The 22,554-nt window shown below is 41.7% G+C and overlaps 1 protein-coding gene across 3 annotated transcripts in view; it reads right to left on the bottom strand.

The window, feature by feature from the left end:
- KIF13B (kinesin family member 13B) overlaps positions 1-22,554 on the bottom strand; it is a 187,619-nt gene that overhangs the window by 34,036 nt on the left and 131,029 nt on the right. For all 3 annotated transcript variants that reach the window (XM_034766725.1, XM_034766728.1, XM_034766726.1), the window contains exons 26-35: positions 21,107-21,136; positions 19,468-19,567; positions 18,954-19,080; positions 16,996-17,051; positions 14,793-14,917; positions 7,777-7,953; positions 4,775-4,867; positions 2,573-2,725; positions 1,457-1,534; positions 704-757 (exon numbers count right to left, since the gene is read on the bottom strand). In XM_034766725.1, coding sequence (XP_034622616.1) covers positions 704-757; positions 1,457-1,534; positions 2,573-2,725; positions 4,775-4,867; positions 7,777-7,953; positions 14,793-14,917; positions 16,996-17,051; positions 18,954-19,080; positions 19,468-19,567; positions 21,107-21,136 — 993 coding nt within the window. The remainder of the gene's footprint in view (positions 1-703; positions 758-1,456; positions 1,535-2,572; positions 2,726-4,774; positions 4,868-7,776; positions 7,954-14,792; positions 14,918-16,995; positions 17,052-18,953; positions 19,081-19,467; positions 19,568-21,106; positions 21,137-22,554) is intronic.

The raw sequence follows: 22,554 nt of genomic DNA, 5'->3' as shown, positions 1-22,554 counted from the left end.
ATGGCTGTATTTTCAACGCAGAAATATTTTAAAGCAAAGGAATTTAAAGTAAGAACAATATAGTAACTATAGTGGGATAATAATTTTATCTCACTCATTAGGTGGACCTAATGCATTAGTTACCTCTGCTGGGACCTTTGAATTCTGAAGCATGCAATGTGGGATATCATGAGAGGAAGGTGGGGAGGGAGGAGGAAACAAAAACAGTGAAAATTCAGATAATGAATTTTTCTCTCAATGCTTAAATGAAGTACAGTATTTTAATGAGAAACTGTGGGACATTTCTATGGATGCGGCTATAAGCAATTCATTACTTGCAGATGTTTTAGCATTTCCTACATGGAACAGATATTTAACTATCGACACTAGACCGTATATGAAAACTCGATTTCTTCACACCATTGCATTATGCATTAAAATTCCTTTCTCACCTTCTATTCTCCATATGCATATACATATATATTTACGCGCACACACACGAACTGTGCAGGTCATGGGAAGGCCCTGTCGTCTATCTAGGCCTTGCGACGTCTCTCAAAAGTAATTCTTTGATCTTTAAACAAGATTACTTTTGAACCATGTCCCAATGATATATTTTTATAGTCAGTGATGGGGTTGATTCTGGGGCCACACACCACAAAAAGGAAGAGGAGATTCTCCCTAATCGTCTCTTCAAAGGCCACAAATTGCTTTAAATATTTACCTTTTGACTGCCAAGGTTGTACGGGGGACCTAAATCTTGACGGCTTCCAGATATCTGAAATGGTTAAAGTAAAAACACAGTAGTTTCTGCAAAATGTTAAGTACCTCTAATAAATGTGTCTTGAAAATACATAAGAGAAGGAGAGATGGCCTTGCAGTTATAGCACAAAACTGGGAGTCAAGCGGTTTAGGGTGAAATGCTGTCCCCACTGAAGTCTGTGGCAGAACTTCCACTGATTGGACCCTTAGGTTCTATCCCTAGCTCTGCCGCAGATTTCCTGTGTGATCTTGGTCAATCTCAAAATCTCCTTCATGTGTTAAACAGAAAATATAATCTCTACAACTCAGGCATGTATGAGGCTTAATTCATTAGTATTAGTATTTATAACATGCCTTGAGATCTTCAGACAAAAAGAGTTGTAAGCACAAAGTATTAACTTGATAAGTGGATGAAAAACCTTCCGTGTTTCAAAAAAGAGTAGTGTATACAGAAGTACACGTCACATGGCTATTTTTACATAGTCTGGATGTTTAGAACACTAGCCTATGTGATCAGGATATGGAAATTTCTGGATTTTCTCTCTGCTCAGGAATTCACGTGCTGGCTTATCTCCGCCACCACCAATGGTGCAATTGGGGGATCAGACCAGAGGCAACTCATCGTCTTATTCTTCCATCTGGACAGCTTAGGGCCCTGTCAGTTGTATGGTCTGCCCTCCTTATGGATCGATTGATGCAACTGGGGCATACTTACCCGATTGACATTGGGAGAGCTCAGACTCCTCCTGTTAAGTTTTCCTTTCCCCGTTAACTGCTCTTTCACCGCAACCTCCTGCAGACCAGTCAAGACAAAGAAACACTTTACAAGCATGTAAACCGTGATCCAAGTGTAGTTTTGCATATACAGTACATGAAAATATTTCTATATAGCCCTAATGCACCATAGACGCAAGAGACTTCATAATTTAATTTTTAATGTCTCATATAGTATGCCGATAGTAGGAAGTCTACAGGGAGTGGGCAAGTTTGGTCCACTAGTAACTGTTTGCTCAGTGGTAGGCTAGAATTTTATATAATCTTTAGAAGGTCACTGAGCATCTATAGCCCTGTATCTATGAGAGGGCTATATCTCTAACAGATGTGAACAGTAAGACTCCTTTTCCTAGCTGAGCTCTTATTTTAATCCTTTACAGTAATTATATTTGACGGAGAACTTGCTTTCAATACTTAAGAGTGCAGCACGCTTTATTGTTAATTTATAGGGGGCGAGCACATGCTCAGATTTGTTTTGGATGACTTTATCTCTTCCTTGTATAACTTATACCCAGAAATACAATTTTCCAGAAATGTGTCCCTCTCCTGCGTTTTTCCTGGTAAACAGATCAAGTTACAATACTTACGATTAACCTAATCAATGTCTCACGTATTGAGAGAACAGGCTTGGTTACTCCAACACATAGCACCTACAAGATGACACAAGGTTTGCTAATCACTTCAGAAAACTTGCTTTCTGAAACGCTGGGTTTAATTTTAAAGCCAACTCCACACAAAACTATCTTTTTTGAAATACAATTCTGGCAGTGCACAGTGTGTTTTAAAACACAGAATGGACAGTGAAACTGATATCAAGCCTTCAATCTCATCTGTATTGCATACAATTTAGGAGGAGTAACTAAAGAGCTTCCTGCACTTGCTTCCTTGGATGTGTGTCACAGAACACTCTGAAGAGCTGAGCCATATACAGAAGTGACCCTCTTGTTTATTAAGTCATTGCATGCACTTATAAAAAGATTTCTATCACAACAGTGTTCTCAGTCAGTATATTTATTGCTGTCAACTCTGGCACTGGAGAAAAAAAAAAAAAAGACACCTGGCGAAGACGATCCAGGGTGAGAATGTTCTCCACTGCCAGCACACTCCGCAGGTACTTTTCAATATAGGCTTCTGAGTCAGCGGAAGCTGCGTTTTCAACATTAGCGGCCATCCTTGCTAGCGCTTCCCGCTCCTCAGCTCCCTGAGCATCCTGGGAAGAAGGAAAGAAAGGCTGCCTAGTTTAAAGGAAATATTTCCAATTAAAAAAAACAACCACCGAAAATACAGCCAACCAACCAAAAAACAATACATTTCTTTCCTGTACAGACCACAGGAAGGCTTTGAAAAAATGGATGATGTTGATTCAACATGGAATCCTCCCTTAAATAGATAAGAAATTAATCTACTTCTGCAGCACATGCAGGAATCCCCAACAAACACTTTTTAGGAGCTCCTGCAGCATAGACGAGTCGAACCCTAGATGAGTTACATAGATGAGTGCTCCTGTTGTGTTTGACGAGTCGAACCCTTCAGCTGTAAACGCTGGTTATGGTTCTCTTTTCTTGTCAGCAGAGTTTAATGGGGAGATATCACCATCAAGCAATGTAAATGCTAGTCATGCGCCACTGCGCAAGCGCAGCATCAACATCTCTCATAGATATTTTCCCCCCTGCAGAATAATTGACTCTGACGGGGACTCGAGGAGGTGAAGGGAAGCCACAAGAGCGGTCAGGCTTCAATTATACCTTTTGCTCGCCAGGGGCTAATGTGGTGCCAGAAGAGAGGACAGCTGGCTCACATGCTGGAGCAGCCAGCCATGGAGAGGGAGGGGGCAGATGCTGCCTTCCTCACAATGCCCTGCCTGCAGGGCCAGGTGAGCAGGCATGGGATGGGGGGAGGGAGACAGAGCAGGGCACCCAGAGCTGCTGGGGGTGGGGTGGTGGTGATCACACAGACTGGAGTTCAGAAGAGCTATTGGGGGGGGGGGGGGTGACAAAATGGGGGGGGGACACAGGAGCTAGTGGCGTGACAACATTGAGTGGGGGTGCAGGGCCACATGGGTATAGGAGGAAGTTGGGGTGCAGGCCAAACGGGGACTGGGACACATGTGCCTGATTAAATGAGAGGTGTTGAGGTCAGCCCAGGTCTGCATGGGAAAAGCTCCCCAACTCCCTAACAATCCCTCCCCCACAAAAAACCTGTTCCATACTTCTCCCACCCACACCCCACAACCCTCCAGGTTCACTCCCAGGCTCTTTCCCAGCAATTACTTCCCTCTCTCTCAGCTCCTCCATTCCCCCCGACTCTCCCAAGCCTTCGCACTGCTTCTGAGGGGTGTGGGAAATACGGTTCTGTATTGTAGTTTAAATGAATTATTACTCAAAGTTCTGTACTAATATACCTAGTAAGGAATCTATTTGTCAAAAACATTTCCTTAATCTTTTTTGTTTTCTGTATTGTTACAGACATACTTGCTGACCGGTATTTTGAAATAAATTACCAAAATAATTGAAACTGGCATGATTATATTGTGTTATTTTGACAAGTAAAATATACAGAATTTTTCTATATTGTGCACAGAATTCCCCCAGGAGTAAAATGTCTGTCTTCAGATATTTTATAACACTAAAGTCAGCCACATTTGGGTCTTTGCCTGCTCCCTACAACATACTAAGCTATCATATGAAGGGAAATAAAACGAAGAAAGTTGACAAAACAGAGACTACAGCTTCAGACACACTTCGGGTGTGAGAGGTGTCTGTCTCTCGCAGTGCTTTCTTGGAGGCTGTTACTGGGTATCTGTTTTGACCGAACGAAGGCAAGAGTGGAGGCAATGAAGGAAAGCATGACAAGGCTCAGTGCTTGAAGGGTTAAAGCAAGGCATTATTTATTAAGGGGCAGCCTCAACTTGAAATTTAGATTCTATTTAAAAAAAAAAAAAAAAAAGTAAAAGTAGTCAGGTACTAAACCTGTTCCCAGATCCCAGGACAAGGTTTCTTACAATATTTCTCTTCCCCATTGCTGAATGAAAGACCCACACAAACAAGGAGGGAAAACTGACTGCACAGGGTAAACAATGCAGATTGCTGCCAAATGCGCAACATGGAAAAAAACCAGTTTGTCTAATCTCTTTCTGTTCTAGGAATCTTAGTTATTAGCTGTAGCAACAATAGGCAATGAATATTCAAACAGATGTGAGATTTCAAGAAGTTGGTGACCCTTTGACAGTTTCAGATATTTTCAATTCCTAGTTATTCACCTCTGGAATATTAGAGACTATCTCAAAGGTGACTCCACAGCCAGGAATGGAACTTCGGTGAGACATTCTTCTCAGGAAGCTCTGTGCAAAACCCTATAGAGGAAGAAGGAAAAGAGAAAAAAACGGTTGTTTCAGTTTTAAAAAAAAAACTGTTTTAAAATAATATTTTCAACAAAAGCAAATGTTTGTATATGGCAAATAACAGAACAGACAAAGCAGGCAGGCAACATTCAAAGGACTTTAGTCCAAATAAAGACGAAATCAGTTATTTTTGTCTTCATTACAGATGTAAAAAGGGGATTATCTTTCTACACAGCAAGGTGACCTCTTAACTAGAAAACAAGGGATTGGCTGGTTCTAGATTTTTTTTTTTTTTTTGGAGAGCCCAGGGTGACTTTTCTTGAATATTGACATGTACAGACATTAAATTCTTGACCAGAGAGATCGTTATGAAGAATGATTTAAGAGGGCACTGTCATTGTTTATGCGGACTTGGTGCCGTTGCAGGGTTAAGAATTGGATTCTTGAATTAATGCAGAGATGAGTCACTGAAAGATGCTGAACAGCCTGGAAAGGTTATCACTGGGGATTAAAAAAACCTTGTGAGAAGGCTGAATTTTTGTGCTGGCAAATAGACTCGGCTTGCGGTTGAAATCGGCATGGTTGGAGACTCAATACAATCTGTATGATAAATGGAGCCTGCAAATGATTTCTGTGAAATGGGTTTCCCCCAGTTCTAGGTAATGGAAAATTTGCTTCACTGTTTCCTTTCTGGGAATGACTTCACACCTAGTCAGACATCTAGTGCTGTGCCTCTCTTCCTCCAAATACTGTCAGCAGCTCAGTTGTGTCCACAGGGCTTTGCCTGGAGCTTGGCCATGCCCCTTCTGGCCTCACTCTGACTCTGCCTCTGGGGCAGCGTTGAGCAGAATTCTCCCTGCTCCCACCATCTTCATCAAGGAATGAAGATTTTCAGGGATCATTCCCTGAATGAGACCATTCATCGAGCTCCTGCCTTCCATTTGTTCCTCCCCCTGCACCTTCCATCATGGCAGAACAGGTCAAATGGAGAAAATAAAAGATCAAGTAGGACTCTTGTTCTGAGAAGCCATAGACGGCAACGTGTACACAACTGCTGCTAGCATACCCCTAAATGTCTCAGACTGGGAGAGAGGTCAGTATCCAGAAACAGATGTAGTGAACGTTACTGATGGGGAAAACATAATTCAGTTTTCACTTAGGATACATCGGCAAATTAGACAAATTTCACTAATCTACAAAACATGAGCTCCTGGCCATGAGGATAACCCCTACTAAACTCTAGCCAATGTAAAATGATTGGGATTAGAGAGACTATTCACCAGATTAATACTACTGATATTGAAACAAAAATTCTCTCCAGTATTTAGCAGCGTCATACAAAAGCTATGAAAAAAAAAATTAAATAATTTTCCAAGACACTGAAGTTATCACACAGACTACTAGCAACGTGAAGCCTCTAGTTCAGGGGTAGACAACCTATGGCACACGTGCCAAAGGCGGCACGCGAGCTGATTTTCAGTGGCACTCGCACTGCCTGGGTCCTGGCCGGGTCTGGGGGGGCTCTGCATTTTAATTTAATTTTAAATTTAATTTTAAAGCTTCTTAAACATTTTAAAAACCTTATCTACTTTACATACAACAGTTTAGTTATATATTATAGACTTATAGAACGAGACCTTCTAAAAATGTTAACATGTATTACTGGCCCACGAAACCTTAAATTAGAGTGAATATATGAAAACTCAGCGCATCACTTCTGAAAGGTTGCTGACCCCTGCTCTAGTTATTGCCACACAGGACAGAGCAAATCAGTATCAAGTAAACACGAGGAATCAAAACAGCAGCTGGTTGTTGCTATTTCTAATGCATCTTTATGACGGTGTACCAAAGTACAGAGCTGAAGCTGCTGAGGATGGGTGAAATGCAGCATCCCACCTTCTTGATTCTCCAGGTCTAGCCCCCAGCAGGACTTGTGAGGAAGAGGAACTAAAGATTAATGTATAAATTATTTTGGTATTTTCAAAGCTTCTACAAAATGGACCCAGACCACTTCAACATGTCAAACAAATGTATCTAGCCAAAGAAAAACTACATCAAGAGGAGAACTGGACACTTTTCTTTTTGTTAGATGCTTCTGGCTAAGAGTTTGTTTAAAGACTCTTTTTAGAAGGCCACTGTTAATTTCATTTTTCCTCAAGGGACACCTGTCAGGCTCAGAATTACAAACACACAGCTCCCATAAAACATTTAAAAATATGCACCTCCATCTCAACCAGACAGGGCCACCCAGAGGATTCAGGGGGCTTGGGACAAAGCAATTTTGAGGGCCCCTTCCATTAAAAAAAAGTTGCAATACCATAGAATACTATATTCTCATGGGGGCCCCTGGGCAAATTGCCCCACTTCTCCCTGCCGCCGCCCCCTCCCCCCCCCGGGCAGCCCTGCAACCTGATGTTGGTAACCTATCAAATCCACCAAAACAAGGGGCACACCAGTGTTAAAATGCTGCAGTGAAGTGAGGCACGGACTAAGAGCTCGGCTGTTCTCAGTGGTGGCAGATGACAGAACGAGGAGCAATGATCTCAAGTTGCAGTGGGGGAGGTTTAGGTTGGATATTAGGAAACACTATTTCACTAGGAGGGTGGTGAAGCACTGGAATGCGTTACCTAGGGAGGTGGTGGAATCTCCTTCCTTGGAGGTTTTTAAGGCCCGGCTTGACAAAGCCCTGGCTGGGATGATTTAGTTGGGGATTGGTCCTGCTTTGAGCAGGGGGTTGGACTAGATGACCTCCTGAGGTCCCTTCCAACCCTGATATTCTATGATTCTAAGAGTCTGAGCACAGGACTGGGGGCCAGGAATTACTGAACTCTGGTGTCAAGCAAGTCAAAAGCTCTTTGCCGCAGGTCTCTCATCACTTTGACAGGGAGTTAAAACTCACTGGAGGGTTTTAAAAGATGTACCTGTCTCCCGTAGACATTAACGCAGATACGTTTGCGTAGCACTAGCTGCATTTCTGCAGGGTGGCTGAGCTGGACTGTCACTCTCACAATAAGGAAAACTCTTTCATCTGTTGCTGTTCCCTTACTGAGCTGAAGGCAGTTATGGACTGTGGAATCCCAGGAGGCTTCTACTTTCACCTGCAAAGGAAAAAAAGCATCTCCTCGAATACATAAATTTTAATTCAAAAAATTTCCAGTTCACCTAGAACTGGTAAAAACAAACATCTATCTTATAAGAGGTCATTTTACAATCAACATTGGTCTACCAACAAAGATATTCGAGTTTAAAAATGGAGGTTACTTAACTGTAAGTGCAAGTTCTTGCAGATCTGTGGTCCCTAACTGTATTCCACATGTAGGTGTGCATGCACATCATGCGCTTGAGTCCATAAATTCTAACAAACAGTGTCCATTGGCTCACACATGTGCAGCAGCTCTCCTTATGCTCCAGACCCAGGGCATAAGAGGCAGCGTGGGCTGACGCCTGTCCAGTTCTTCTTACTGTGAATCCAGTAGGATCCGAAGCAAAGGGGATGGAGGGGAATATAGACATGGACCACACATCTGAAAGAACATCCAGTTACAGGTAAGTGACCTCCAATTCTTCGAGTGCTGGTCCCTATGCTTGTTCCACACATGGGTGACTGACTAGCAGTATTCAGACTGAGGAGGGTGCGAGGATCCTGGCAGAAAAGATGCTTGAATTACTGTAGTTTCCACTGTTGTATCCGCTTGAACTAGTGTACAAAACGTTTTGTATATGTGTGAATGGAACTCCAGGTAGCCATTCTACATATGTCCAGTATTGGTACTTCTTGCAGGGATGCTGTAGCAGCACCTTGTGCTCTCATGGATTGTGCCCTTACCCCATCGGTTGGAAGAATAGGAGTTAATTGGTAGAACTCAATGATTCCCTCAGAAATCCACTTAGATTCTCTGAGAGGATAGAGCTTGTTCTTGCAACTTTTCTGCTATGACGAGAAATAGCCTTCGTGATTTTCTGATAGGTTTGGTCCTTTTCAGGTAGAATGCCAAGGCATGTCCAACATCAAGGGAATGAAGGTTGCTCTCTTCAGCAGAGGCATGGAGTTTCAGGAAGAAAACAGATAAGTGGATGGCCTGGTTGACATGGAATTCAGAAATAACTGGGCAGGAATTTAGGGTGGTGGTGAAAAGAGACCTTTTTCCTTGTGAGAAACAGTATAGAGTGGGTCTGCCATGAGGATTCCCATCTTCCGCGATCTTTTGGCTGAGGAAATAGCAACTAAAAATCCCACTTCCCGCCGCCCCCATTGGCCCGGGATAGCGAACCACGGCCAGTGGAGGCCGCGATCGGCTGAACCTGCCGCGTCAGCAGGTAAATAAACTGGCCCGGCCCGCCAGGGTGCTTAACCTGGCGAGCCGCGTGCCAAAGGTTCCCAACTTCTGACATAGGGCATGTTGCCAAGGGTTCTCATGGAGGTCTGGTGAGCGTAGACAGGACAAGATTGTGGCCCCACTGAGGTGTAAGTTTGAACACTAGTGGAAAAATCCTGACTAGCCCTTTCATGAATCTCACTGTCATTGGGTGAGTGAAAATGGAATGTCCATCTACTGGAGGAAGGAAGACACTGATCGCTGCAAGATGAACCTGCAGTGAGCTAATGGAAAAACCTGAGTTTTTTTTTAAAAAAACAAAACAAAACAGGAGAATCTAAAACAACTGGGACATCTATGAAGCTGGGAGAAGGCTGATTATGCTGAGCCAAGATAGAGAAGCATCTCCATTTAGTTAGGTAGCATTCCTATTTTGAGGGGTGCTGAGCAAAAACGTTCTAGTTTTGATGCCCATACAAACACCAGGCCATGAGGTGGAGTGGGTCTGGATTGCAGGGTCTGATTCTGCCTTCTTCCTGAGTAAGGAGATCTGAAAAGGGGTGGATCCTGATAGGAGGAGGGACTGACATTCTCAGAAGTTCTGGGAACCAAAACTGTCTGGGCCAATTAGGTGCTACAAGAACAACTCTGGCACTGTTGTGATGGATCTTTCTCAAGACCTGTGGTAGCAGGGGAATAGGAGGAAAGGCATATGTAAGTTCTTCTGGCCATGACAACAGGAGATCATTGCCCTGGGAGTGACTCATAGCTCCTCTGGAGCAGTACAGTGGAAATTTCCTGTCCATTGGGATCCCTTCGCAGCCCAACTGAGGTGTTCCCCACACAGGGTCTGCAGAGAAATGTTTGCTCAGTCTGTCTGCTAAAGAGTTTTGAGCACTTGGAAGGTATGTGGCTTGGATGGTGATGTGGTTTCTGATGTACCAGTCCAAAGCCTGACTGCTTCTAGGAAGAGATCTTGCTTTGCCCTGTTTGTTTATGTAAAAGACCATGTTGCTGTTGTCTGATGTTACTTGGATATAGAAGTAAATGTATAAGCAGATTTAGCAGACTGCCCTCAGTTCCAGTAGATTGATGTGCAGTCTGGCCTTTTGTGGGGTCCAGGTACCTTTTACGGTGTGGTTGTTCATGTGAGCACTCTAACCCATAAGGGATGAATCTGTTGGAAAGTGGACTGGGGGCAGGAGCGCTGAAGGGGATTTCTACTGTCACTTGTTCTGGATTTAACCACCAGGTAAGACAGGCCATGATCCTGATGGGAATGGTCACTCTGGTGTTGGTGTGATCCTCATCTGGTGAGTAGACCAACCAAAGCCAGACCTGTAGGCATTGTAGATGAAGTCTGGTGAATGGTGTCACATAAGTGCACAAGACCATGTGTCTAAAAGAGAAAGGCATACTTTGACCATAGTCCTTGGTAATCTGTGCTATCAGATTGCTCATTAACTGAAATCTTTCTCTGGGGAGGAAAGCTCTTGCTGAAATAGAGACTGCTCTGACAAACTTTGTTGTCCGTGTGAGTGATAAAACAGACTTTTCTTTCTTTGCACAGATATCCAGCACTGCTAGAAGATGGAGCAGGAACAAAGTCGCCGATCTGACATCTTGGCTGGGGCCGCCTGCTAAGAGCCAATTGTTAAGATACGGGAAAACTGTGTACCCTGACATCTCATTTGGGCTGCAACCACAGAGAAGACCTTCATGAATACTCTGGGTGCTGTTGCTAGTCTTAAGGGAAGGACTATGAACTGGAAACGTTCCCGATCCACTAGAAACCAAAGGAACTTTCTTGATACTAAGATGGCACTCATTCTATTGCCCCTTGTTGAAGGGGGGAGTCTGCCTCCTGTTTAAGAATCACTTCATGAGAGTAGTCCCTGAAGGGGATCAGGAAGGGGATTTGTGGGGTGGGAGAGAGAGAAACTCTATGGAATATCCTTAGTGGACAAATTCTAGGACCCAATCCTCAGTTGTGATAGAGTCCCAATTGTGGGTGAAAAGTGAGAGATGGCCCCCAAAGATAAAGTGGGTAAAGGTAGGTGGCATCTATAGCAGTGAAGGATATCAACTGAGGCGTCAAAAGTAGCCCTTAATTGGTGGCTGAGAATAGGCAGAGTTTATGGTAGCTGAAAATTGAGGTCTCTGAAGCCTGATGTTTACGGGGGATGTGGCTGGATGTGGGTTGTATAATGTCTGTGGAGAGGTTGGTCTTGGCCTATACATTTGCCTCTGGTGTTGTCTCCTCAGGGCTGGGGTGTAAATTCCCATGGAGTGTAGAGTTGACCGAAAGTCTTTCAGCAAGTGTAGGGACTCATCCGATCTCCATTAAACAAATTTAGCCTGTCAAAAGGCGGAACCTGTATGGCGTTCTGAACCTCCTTGGGGAGCCCTGAAGAGTGAAGCCAAGACTCATGCTTCACAACTATACCAGTGGCCAAGCCTCTGAATGCAGTATCCACTGCATCTAGAAGAAATGCCTTTGCCAACAACTTGCCTTCCTCTATCAAAGACTGAAATTGGGCTCTGTACTCAGGGGGAAGCTTGTCCTTAAAGTCAGCCAGCCTGGAGTAATTGTTAAAATCATATTTTGCTAACAAGGCCTGACAGTTCGCGATATGAGTTGTAGGCTTGTAGGGGAAAAGATCTTTTTTCCTGCAAAACGTCCAACCTCTTTGAGCCCTGGTGAGCCGGAGTGTTGGGATGTTGTAACCTTGCTCTCTTTGTGGCTGCCTGTACCACCAGGGATTTGGGTGCTGGGTGGGAGAAAAGACATACAGCTTCTTTGGCAGGGACAAAATAGTATCTCTCAGCCCTCTTAGGCATGGGGGCTCATGAGGTGGAGGTATGCCAGACCACTATCGCTGGCTCCATGATAGCGCCATCTTGCTTGGACCTGCAGCCTACAAAATATCCAGAAGATGGTATTGGAAATCATGGATCTTCTCCAGTGTTATATGGAGGCCATTGGCTATCCTCTGCAGTAGCTCCTGGTATGCCTATGGTCGTCCAGCAGAGATAGTGAGGATGGAGTGACAGCTTCATTTGGAGCTAGGATGAGATTCCCATTGATGCCTGTGGATCCGAATCAGTGTCCACCTCCTCCTCATACTGTGACAGATCTGGTGGGTGCCGAGGAGAGGTGTTGTAGACTCCTGGACGGATCTGGGGTTTCTGCCACAGAGTTTCCACGAGCTCCAATAAAACCAAAAGGAGGGATCAATCAGATGGGGGAGACCTCACAGCACTGGGTACCAGCGGTCCCCGGGGAAGTAATATCTGGGAGGATGACATCCAGGTCTCCTCGACTCTCTATCAGGGCTCAGATCTCTAGGAGGAGATGGACTGGCTGGGGTGCCTGACTCATCTGAGTCTGAGAACTGCTCTCTCCTCATTGGTGAGGTGGACAGTATATGAGGGTGGATGCTCCTGCCCATGGGGTAGAGAGGGGATGGTTCTTGTGTCACCAAAACAGTTCTGTCCTCCTGTAAAGCAATTTTCCTCTGGCGGACTGGGCTGGAGAGAGGAGGCTGAGGGTAAGGGAGGAATATATCCTCTGGTATTGTGTAGGTGTCTGTATGTCCTGCACTTTGGGTATTTCAATGGTCAGAACCAGGAAATTGTAGTTGGGTTGTCCTCTAAAGGGAAGGCTGGTATCAATGAAGAGTTAGTTCCAGCACTTCTGGACGGAACCAACCGATGTCAGTCCTTGTGTTTCAAAGCCAGAGCCAGTGACAGATCCTTTTTCTTGCACATTTTGACTTCCAAAATCCTGGACCTATAGGATCCACGAACGAAGGCTCACCCAGCCTGGATGGGCTTTGGGAGGGATATCTTATGGACACACCTGGACAGGGGCCTGTCCTTGCAACTATGAAAGTGCCCCCTACTCTTACGGGAAGCCGTGGAAGAGTCCTTGGGCTTAGAATCTGTAGACTCTGCTTCTAAGCTTATGTCGGGGGCACTGCTCATCTGATGGAGCCAATGTACAGCATGCGTGCGTGTCTCCGTGGCCTGGATCAGAGTGAGGTCTCATTGCCTTCTTCATAAGGTGTTTCCTTAAGTGAAGGTCATAAGTTTCACATGGTTGTGATGGAAACGAGCAACAGATGCTGCACTTTGCCGGAATGTGCATCTTACCCAAGTAGCAGAGACAGTGTTGGTGATCAGTGCTCATGGAGAAGGAGTGAGGGCAAGAGACAGTTCTTGAACCCTGAGGCTCTGGGCATAGCCCCAGATCTCAGGGAGAGTGTCTCTGGTATAGGGAAAGAACAAGCTATACTAGCTAACTAAACTACTATAAAACTATTTACAATATCTATTACAGGCTATCAAAGAAAAGCTGGAGAAATCTATGGACACAGGGATTCTGAGTCAGGGCATGCGATGGGTAAGAAGGAACTGGAGAGGTGTCGGTCAATACTGCCTCTTATGCCCTTGGTCTGGAGCACGAGGAGAATTAATGCGCATGTGCAGGCCAACTGACATTGCTTGTTAGAATGTATGGATTCAGGCACATGCGCACCCAAGTGTCGAACACACATAGGGACCAGCACCCAAAGAAGAATTGAAACTTCTTTAAAACTCAAGACCATTTCTCTTTGAAAAAGAGCTACAAACCTCCTAGATTTCTGACTATACATTTTAAGAGGACAGGACCATTCAATCTTGCTAATTATGAAAACACTTCAGAAAGAGCAGAACTGATTACAACGCGAGTCTTTGGGAGACAAATTTCAGTATACTTCACTTAAAAACACCCATTTTTTGCTTGATAGCTGAGAAATATTTTGCCTGAACAGTGTTAAAAATATTCGTAAAATACAGAAATCCTATTAGGCTTGAGGGAAAAAAAGGAATTTCCCTGCTCATAAAATAAAAATAAAATTATTGAAAGTTGATACTACGTATCTTCAAATAATTAGAAATATCACATGGCAGCACTCTCTTTGGGTTTCTTGTTTAAAGTGCATGCAAAAATTTTTTAATAATTTTAGAAGTCTGAGGAAATTCCCAGACAAAAACAACTGTGTTAAGTTGGAGTTAAAGTTTAGAGTAAGTACCAGTAATTTAAAACTTTAAAAAAAAAAAAAGGTAGTTACAGGAATGTTGCAATTATCCCAAAACCAGGAAATTCAGAGTTAAGGTTAAATTGAAAAGAAATCAAAACATGTTAAGCTATGGAAATGCACAGTTAAGGCACCCAAACAACTGCAACTCCACTTTAATGTAGTTTTTTTGGGGGAATATAATAAAGTTCCATTCTTAGAGAACAATTTAAAAACAATCAGCCTTAGAAAGTACAAGAGCTGTATACTTGTTATGTCAGTCTAGATGCACTCCTGTGATGTCTAGGTAAGAGTTTGCCTACACATGAAAACTAATCCAGATTTAGGTACGGTATGAATTAAAAACAGATTAACTCCATGTATGAACGCTTTTATTTTAGAATAAAAGAGTGCCTTATTGTGAATTATCTTAATCCACTTTGGAAGAGGAATAGTTATTCTGGAATAACTCGCTCAGTAGACAAGCCCGGTTAAGAAGAGGTTAAAGAAATGAGAAGACTCCTGATTTTAAGCATTCTGGGCTGTGCTTTTGCTTACCTCACTCTCATGGTGTTTCACAATCTGCAATTCAAAGAATTCCTCTTCCTCTTCCCCAGTTAGAGTAGCATCCCATCCACCAGGTTCTGGGTCATCAAGGTTATCTTGAGAGCTAAAGTCATCCGCTAGGAGCACAGAAGACTCAAAAATGTTAAAAGAAACAAGAACTGTACTCCATTCAAAACAGCACAAGAGTAATGGCATTAATTTTTGTGTACTGGCCAAATGCCAGTTTGGACAATTATTTTCTGCCTAAGTAAAATTCCACCTTAGTTTCATTTCAATAGGGTATCTTTTACACCTTGCCTAAAACTGTTGTGTTGCATTGTACAGGGAGTGTGTTTGTGGTTTGGGAGCCTTTGGTATGAAGTGTGCTATATGAGGTCCTTCCTACTCTGGGACTTGTAGCAGTGTTTGAAATCGTTATAGACTTGGTTACAGAAAAGCAGTTACATTACTTGCATCCACAGCTAATGTGGTTACAAATTGTGTCACACCCTTGTTTAGAACTTCAGTATGGGCTATCTAGGGCAAGGAACCTATAGCAATTTCAGCTGGAACAATTTAAAAAACAATGTGTTCCTGTCTGGTCGAGCTACATGTGGTCAGTCACTGAACTGTGGTTATGTTAGCAGGGCCTCAGCTTAGGTGGTCATTCTAGTACTTACCAGTGCCAATATCAAAGCACACTTATATTTATTCAATTATATTATATATTTGAAACAGTTTATCTCCCTCCTTCTTTACATCCCTTATCAGACACTTCTCAGCTTGTGAATTCCTTGAGTTTACTATTCATCTAGGCGGGAATTTTCAAAGAAACCGAACATGTGCCCAACTCCCTTCGAAATCCCAGCAATTTTATTTGCATTGATTTTCAGGCTAGAAAGGACAATTATGATAATCTAATCTAACTTTCTGCATAACAAAGGCCAGATAATTTCATCCAATAATTCCTGTAGCAAGTCCCATAACTTCTAGCTGACCTAGACCATACATCTTTTAGAAAGACATCCAATGTTGATTTTAAAACTTCACATGATAGAGAATCCACTACACCCATGGTAAGTGGTTACAATGGTTAATTCCTCTCACTTGTTAAAAAAAAAAAAAAAATCCGGTGCCATATTTATAGTCTTGAGTTTATCAAGCTTCAGCTTCCAGCCATTGGATCTTTTCCTACCTTTGCCAGCTAAACTAAAGAGTTCCCTACAATCATAAATCTTCCCATGTACCTACAGACCATGATTGAGTAACTTCCTAACATTCTCTCTGGCAAGCTAATAGTCTGAGCTTCTGAAGTCTCTCACTATAAGGAAGTTTTCCCAGAATCATTCTCGTAACTGTTTTCTGAACCCTTACAAAATCTGTCATTATCCTTTTTAAAGTGTGAACACCCCAACTGGAAATGGTATCACACTAATGGTCACAGAAATGCTGTATATAGAGATAACACCACCTCTGTACTCTTATTTGATGCTTATACATCCAAGGACGATGTCAGTCCCTCTTAGCCACATCATCACACTAGCAGCTCATGTTCCACTGCTTATCCACTAGAACCTTTATGTCCTGGTCAGAGTCACTACTTTCCAGGATACAGTCTCCCATTCTGTAGGTGTGGCCTGCATTCCTTGTCCCTATATGTATGATCTTGTATCTGGATGTATTAAAAGGCAAGTGAGCCCAGTATACCAAATGATAAAGATCACTCTGCCTAACTAACCTACTCTCACTTACAATTCCAGCCATTTGTGTCATATGCAAAACTTTATCAGCGATTTTTTTCCAGATCTTTGATAAAGATATTGAAGAGCACCGGCCAAGAACAGATCCTTTGGGACTCCACTAGAACCATTCTTTTTGAATGATTATTCCGCATTTACAACTGGCTTTTATTATTAGCTTCTAAGTTTTATTCCCTTTGTTATTTTATACCTCCCTTCTTCCTGTCTTTTCACTTGTTTAAGGTCGGCAAAACATAGGGAGGATAAAAATGTATTGTTCATTCTGTATGTAATTGCTGTGTATTCTGGAGTATTAAACAATATAGTTGGATGAAATAAATGTAGTTCTAATAGTCTTTTCACATTAATAAACCTGCCACTCAAGGAATTTCTTCATTTTATTAGTTTGCCTCTTATTTCCTATAATGTTATTGGCTAGACAAAGTTTATTTCAAACGCTCTCTGTCCTCTCTTACCATTTAAGTCAAGGAAAACAACTGGAATATGGGTTTCCATACCAGGCACTGGAGTCCTAAAACATAAGATATTGACAATGGTGGCATTTAAACTGAAGCAGATTTATCCAGCACACGTACCTTATGATACAAGCCAACAGTATAATACATTCTGCACAGCTGCGATTGTAGGTCAAGCCAATGATAACCTTGGCAAATGGCTTTATTTTAATTTACTCTTGCAGATATAGAGGGACTCAAACTAAATTGGTACTTCTTTTATACTAGCTCCCTCACAATTATTACATTATTTGACCTCTGCTTTCAGAAATGTTTTCTTGCCTCTAAACTGCTAATAGCAAATTTAAAGTTTCTTTATTTACACTGACATGTACACGGATTAATGCAAAAACCTCTGCATTAGTAATGAGACCGAAGGTTGGACTGTTAATCGTGAAAAGTCAGGAAATGCAAATATTAAGGTTCCAAAAGCAAAGTTAACTCTCCCACATTGCCACAACTATTATGCTGATTGTTAAGCACCCAAAAATAAAAATAGGAATAGGAAGTAGTACATATGTGGAGCATGTCCAAATTAACACTGCGGTTTATATTTTAACTTTTAAACTTCCTGATATGTTGTGATTTAAAGGTGCAACCTTAATGCTTAATTCTATATTATCCCTTTAATTTCCTATTTTTATAACACATTTTAGAAAGATTTTGTAAGAAAAAAATTAGAAAAAAGTTAGTAAGTTGCTTGAAATCAGCCTTTGCACATTTCCCTAGATGCACATGCATTCACAATACATTTCTTCTAAGTATGTATCTTACAACTACACTGTTTCCTGCTGTGCATGCTCAGTGTGGAGTTTTCAAATATTCACAGTTTTTTAACTTGAAAGATGGCATACAAAAAGTCCTCAGTAAGGAGTGAGGACTTTCCTATGCTTCAAAAGCATTAGTTTTAACAAAGTTCAACTTAAAAACCAAACAGGGTCCAGTCAGCAAGTGTGGTTAGAGGTTTTCCTCACACTCTGCACAATACACCTCTATCTCGATATAACGCTGTCCTCGGGAGCCAAAAAATCTTACTGTGTTATAGGTGAAACCACGTTATATCGAACTTGCTTTGATCCACCGGAGTGTGCAGCCCCGCCCGCCCCAGAGCACTGCTTTACATATCCGAATTCGTGTTATATCGGGTCGCTTTATATCGGGGTAGAGGTGTATATCTTGTGTCCCCTTCTTCACTACCATGCTCCTTCTCCAAACAACTCAAATGCTGATCAGCTTTTCCTCCAAAGCAGAGACCAAGCACAAAAAAATTCATCCCAAGTTAGAATACAGTGGCTTAGAATAGAAACTGTTTTGCATCCTATACTGCAGTTGTTACCCACAGCTGCTATAGTATGGCAATCTCAGTCCAGTGTAATTTATTGGTTTTAATATTTAGAAAATTATGTGCAACACCCGCTGACTAAACAGACTCTATGCTTAAGCCAGAAGCATACAATGCTCCTGCAGATGGAGTTTTATTATGACGGAGCAGCCTTTTAAGTGAAGGAACTAGATAATAACATATTAACTCATTTTTTTTTAATGCTAAGTGCAGTGGTAATAAATATTAATTTATTTTTTTTCAAAAGTCATATTTACATTTTGGTCAATAAGAGTGTCATTTACCCACAAAAGCTTATGCTCCAATACATCTGTTAGTCTATAAGGTGCCACAGGACTCTTACTTTTTACAGATCCAGACTAACACGGCTACCCCTCTGATACTTACTAAAGAGCGTTTCTGGGTTTCAGTTATTAAGACCAAGAAATTAATTCACACCAACACTCCTAATTTAACCACTTTTGTCACATGACGTACATAATCCACATGTGGTGGTGCAGAAAATGGCAGCAATCCAAGCCAGGAACAGGCTGCCCATGATTTTTATATTCACTGTGGCATATAGTAACATTCATACCACTCTGCTGGAGCTCCAGGGATCCCACTGCCAGCAGAAGGAACCATTACAGCATTCCTCTCTTCAGTAAGGGTGAGCCTCATCTCTAACAGTTGTGCCTCCCGATCTGTATCATCTTCAGTTTTATCTGGAAAAGTAGGACAGTCAGTCAGAACGACAAGCTGCAATGGAAAAAATGCTATCTTTGTGATGCATATTGGTGGTCTCAACCCACATGTTAGTGGGCCACTGACTTTATAAAAAAAACAAAACAAAACACCTTATCTAGTCACCCTGCTGGCAGTTTCAATAAAAACACCTATTATTCTGTAAGTGTACACAGATTTTCTCTATAGAGCTCTCTATTTGTGACTTGAGTGCATGTCAGAATCTTGTTCTCATTATACTCCCCAAACTGACGATTTCAAAGATTCAGTTGTTCCTTCCCCTGGCTACTTAATTTCACACACATTACAAAAACAAAAATACCTTCATACACCCTCACCCCTCCCACTACCAATAATGTTTCACCTACCAGGTTTGCTGTCGAGTTTTTGCAGCTGTTGATCTAGGTATTCCTGACGTTTTGTCAATACGTTCAGCCATTTCCGACGCAGTCTCTCCAAATCCCTGTCCTATGTAAATGAAGCAAGTTGTGTAAGTCCTGATCCAACAAAACCAATGTTTCCCATTTGTAAACATATGTAGCTTTCAATCCATCTGCTCATACTTTTTATTTTTGGCCACTTTTCCCCCTGAATTAGTGCCTTGGGGACTATAGAAATGAGATATGGAAGAGATCTCCATTAAGTCATCTAGTCTACCCATTATTCTCCTTTATTACAGGATTGTTCCTCACATTCAGTCACATCCACTGCCCCATCCTTGCAAGTCTTGACTTGATCTGGCAAGTCTCTCTCTCCAGTTATCTTATATTCCCTACTACTCATTTAGGCAACATAAATGTGGAAATAGGAAATTTACAGGATTTAGACCGTCCCACAGCCTCACTTTATTGTTAACACTAATACTGTGGCAGGGCCTGGAAAGTACAATCAGGATTAGAGCCCCCAGCTGTGCTAAGTACTTTACAAACACATAGTAAGAACCAGTCCTTGTTTTACAGAGTTTCAAGTCTAAGGATCCAATCCTGAATTATGGGTGGACTGCTGCTTAGATGATAATGCCGGATTGGGGCCATGCTATTTTTGGTAAAATATTGTTCCTAACATTGCATGTGAATTCCCCCTTGCCTAATCTGATCCTATTATTCCTCATTGTACCACCCCCCTAAGACTTCCCTAAACATTTCTTCTCCTTTGTTAGGCATTTAATCAATCAAGAGAAAAGGATTGAAGCAAACCGTAACCTGCGTGTTTTTGAACATCTATAGTCTTGTAGAAATGCACCTAGAACCCTCTCCAGCCCGCCAAAGACCAAATTAAACACAGGATCTCTTGTTGCTATCCTTGTATGTTTATACTACTGGTAACAGCAACAATGAGCATGAGGTGTTTTTTGCCTACTTCTGTGTACTTTTAATGACAATGTATCACAAATATTATGCCACACCAACAACTCTGTGAAGTTAAAAAAAAAAATCCCCATTTTCGGGGGGATGGGGTGGGGGTGATGGTCAAAACAGAGGTTAAATACCTAACCCAAAGTCACAGTGAGTTGTGGTCCTAGGAATAGGATCCCTGTCTTGACTAGAAGGCCCGTTTTGATCACTAGCCAATATTTTATTCCCAGGTCCAATATAAACCATGTTCATAACATAAAATAGTGTGAATCATTTTGCTTCTATGCATCTTAAACATTATACCTATGACTGCTCTGAGCACAGCCAATCCTAACCCACAAGCTGTAGATACAGAGAGGAAGCACGTCAGAGAGTAGAGAAGATAAGAGGAACTATGCCTTGTTCAGGAAACATACATTAATGTGTCCCATTCTTTCAGAGAGAAAAATGCCTCTTAATTCTGGGTAAGATATTATATAGTGTAAAAATTTGTGTAAGATTTTACAGTCTTCGGGACAGCAACTGTTAAGATGTCCATGCCTCATACAGTGGGATGTACAATGTTGATGTCTATCTAATATTGAAAATTAGACCAGGCAATCTGATCTACAAATATTTATATTTGAAGTAAGATAAAAGTTGCTCTATTTACCTGATAACTGTCCATATCATCCTCTCCTTCCTAGACAAAAAAAAAAAAAAAAAAATCTAAGTCATTCATAAACACTTTTATACTAGAAAATACATTAAGTGCAAAAGCAGTATTTATGGTTAAAATATTACCAGCTGTATGTGTAATTCTGATTCAAATGTCTAGCAATGTAGTACACTGGGGATAGATACTGGTAGACCAGCTTCACAGCTTCACAGTATTAACAGTGGATAGCAGTGCCACTTGTACCCACCACTTATTTTTCCTTTATAAATCTTGTTTGGAAGGGTATTGTAATTGAAGATTTATATCACTTAGTATAAACAACTGGAATGTATTTTCATAGTTTACATAGCAATTAAAGGAAAACTCCAGTAATAAAGGATTCTAATCACTACATCTAATTGCTAAGAAGTGACTGCCAAAACATTTGAGCGGTTTAAATAAGAACGAACAATTATAGTGAAAAGGCACTTGCAATCTATCCATTCTGATGATAGGACTAGAGAAAGAACCTACTGTCTTATTAGTAAGAGGCAGGAATTGTTATAGCAAGCATGGGAAACCAAAGTTTGACAAAAGATTAGTTTTAAGGCAAGCCATTTAGTGGGGGGAAATGTTAACATATTAAACCCATTCTTAAACCAAAAGTTAAAACAAAAGTCACATTAGCGGTCACCACACAGAAGCTCTGACACCTTGATTTTCAGTCCTTTCTGATGGGACACAGAACCTTTCATCAAAATGACCTACATCAAACTGGGCCCCTTGCTAGAAAGTATCATCACGATGGCAATCAGGAGTGAGACACAAAGCACCATTCACTGAATGAAGAAAAAGAAAAAAGCAAAGGATTTCCAAAAAAATTTTGGAAATTCATTCCTATACTTACAGTCTCATTGAGTAAATATTTATCTGGCTACTTAAAGGATAAAGGGGAACTCCCGTGATGAGTTAAGTAACAAAAGCAAATTTTAGGTAAGTGAAAGTTAAAATTAAAAAGGCATACATTTTCTTAGTTTCAAGGTCTGTGGAAAATTTGATACACATGAAAGATAAATAAATTATAGAGTTGCAGATATGCAGAACAAGAACCCAGAGGTTCAAGGTAGATGGTTATGTCACTTTAATAAAAAAGGTTATTTAATTTTGTGGATTATAGCGTTCAAAAAAATTGTAAAACGAAAAGCCTCTGCCTTGTTAGTTGCCTCCCCAGTTTTGAGCTTTGAGACAGATTTGGGAGCCTGCTCAGTTTAGTTATGGGACGAAGATGTGAAAGAAGACTCTCCTTCAATAAAGTTTAGCCAAAGCATTAAGTCAACCAACATTGCTGGGAGCTGGAGGACCACTGTGAAGAGACATTCAACCAAGATGGGGAAACTGAGGCAGATGCTATGTCACAAGCCCATTCATTCATTCCCATCCACACTGAACTTCCAACTGATGAC

The sequence above is a fragment of the Trachemys scripta genome, chromosome 3 (assembly GCF_013100865.1).
Source record: "Trachemys scripta elegans isolate TJP31775 chromosome 3, CAS_Tse_1.0, whole genome shotgun sequence".
Lineage (NCBI taxonomy): Eukaryota > Metazoa > Chordata > Testudines > Emydidae > Trachemys > Trachemys scripta.
Note: the sequence above shows the minus strand (reverse complement) of the source record. Positions and strands in the feature narration are given on the sequence as shown.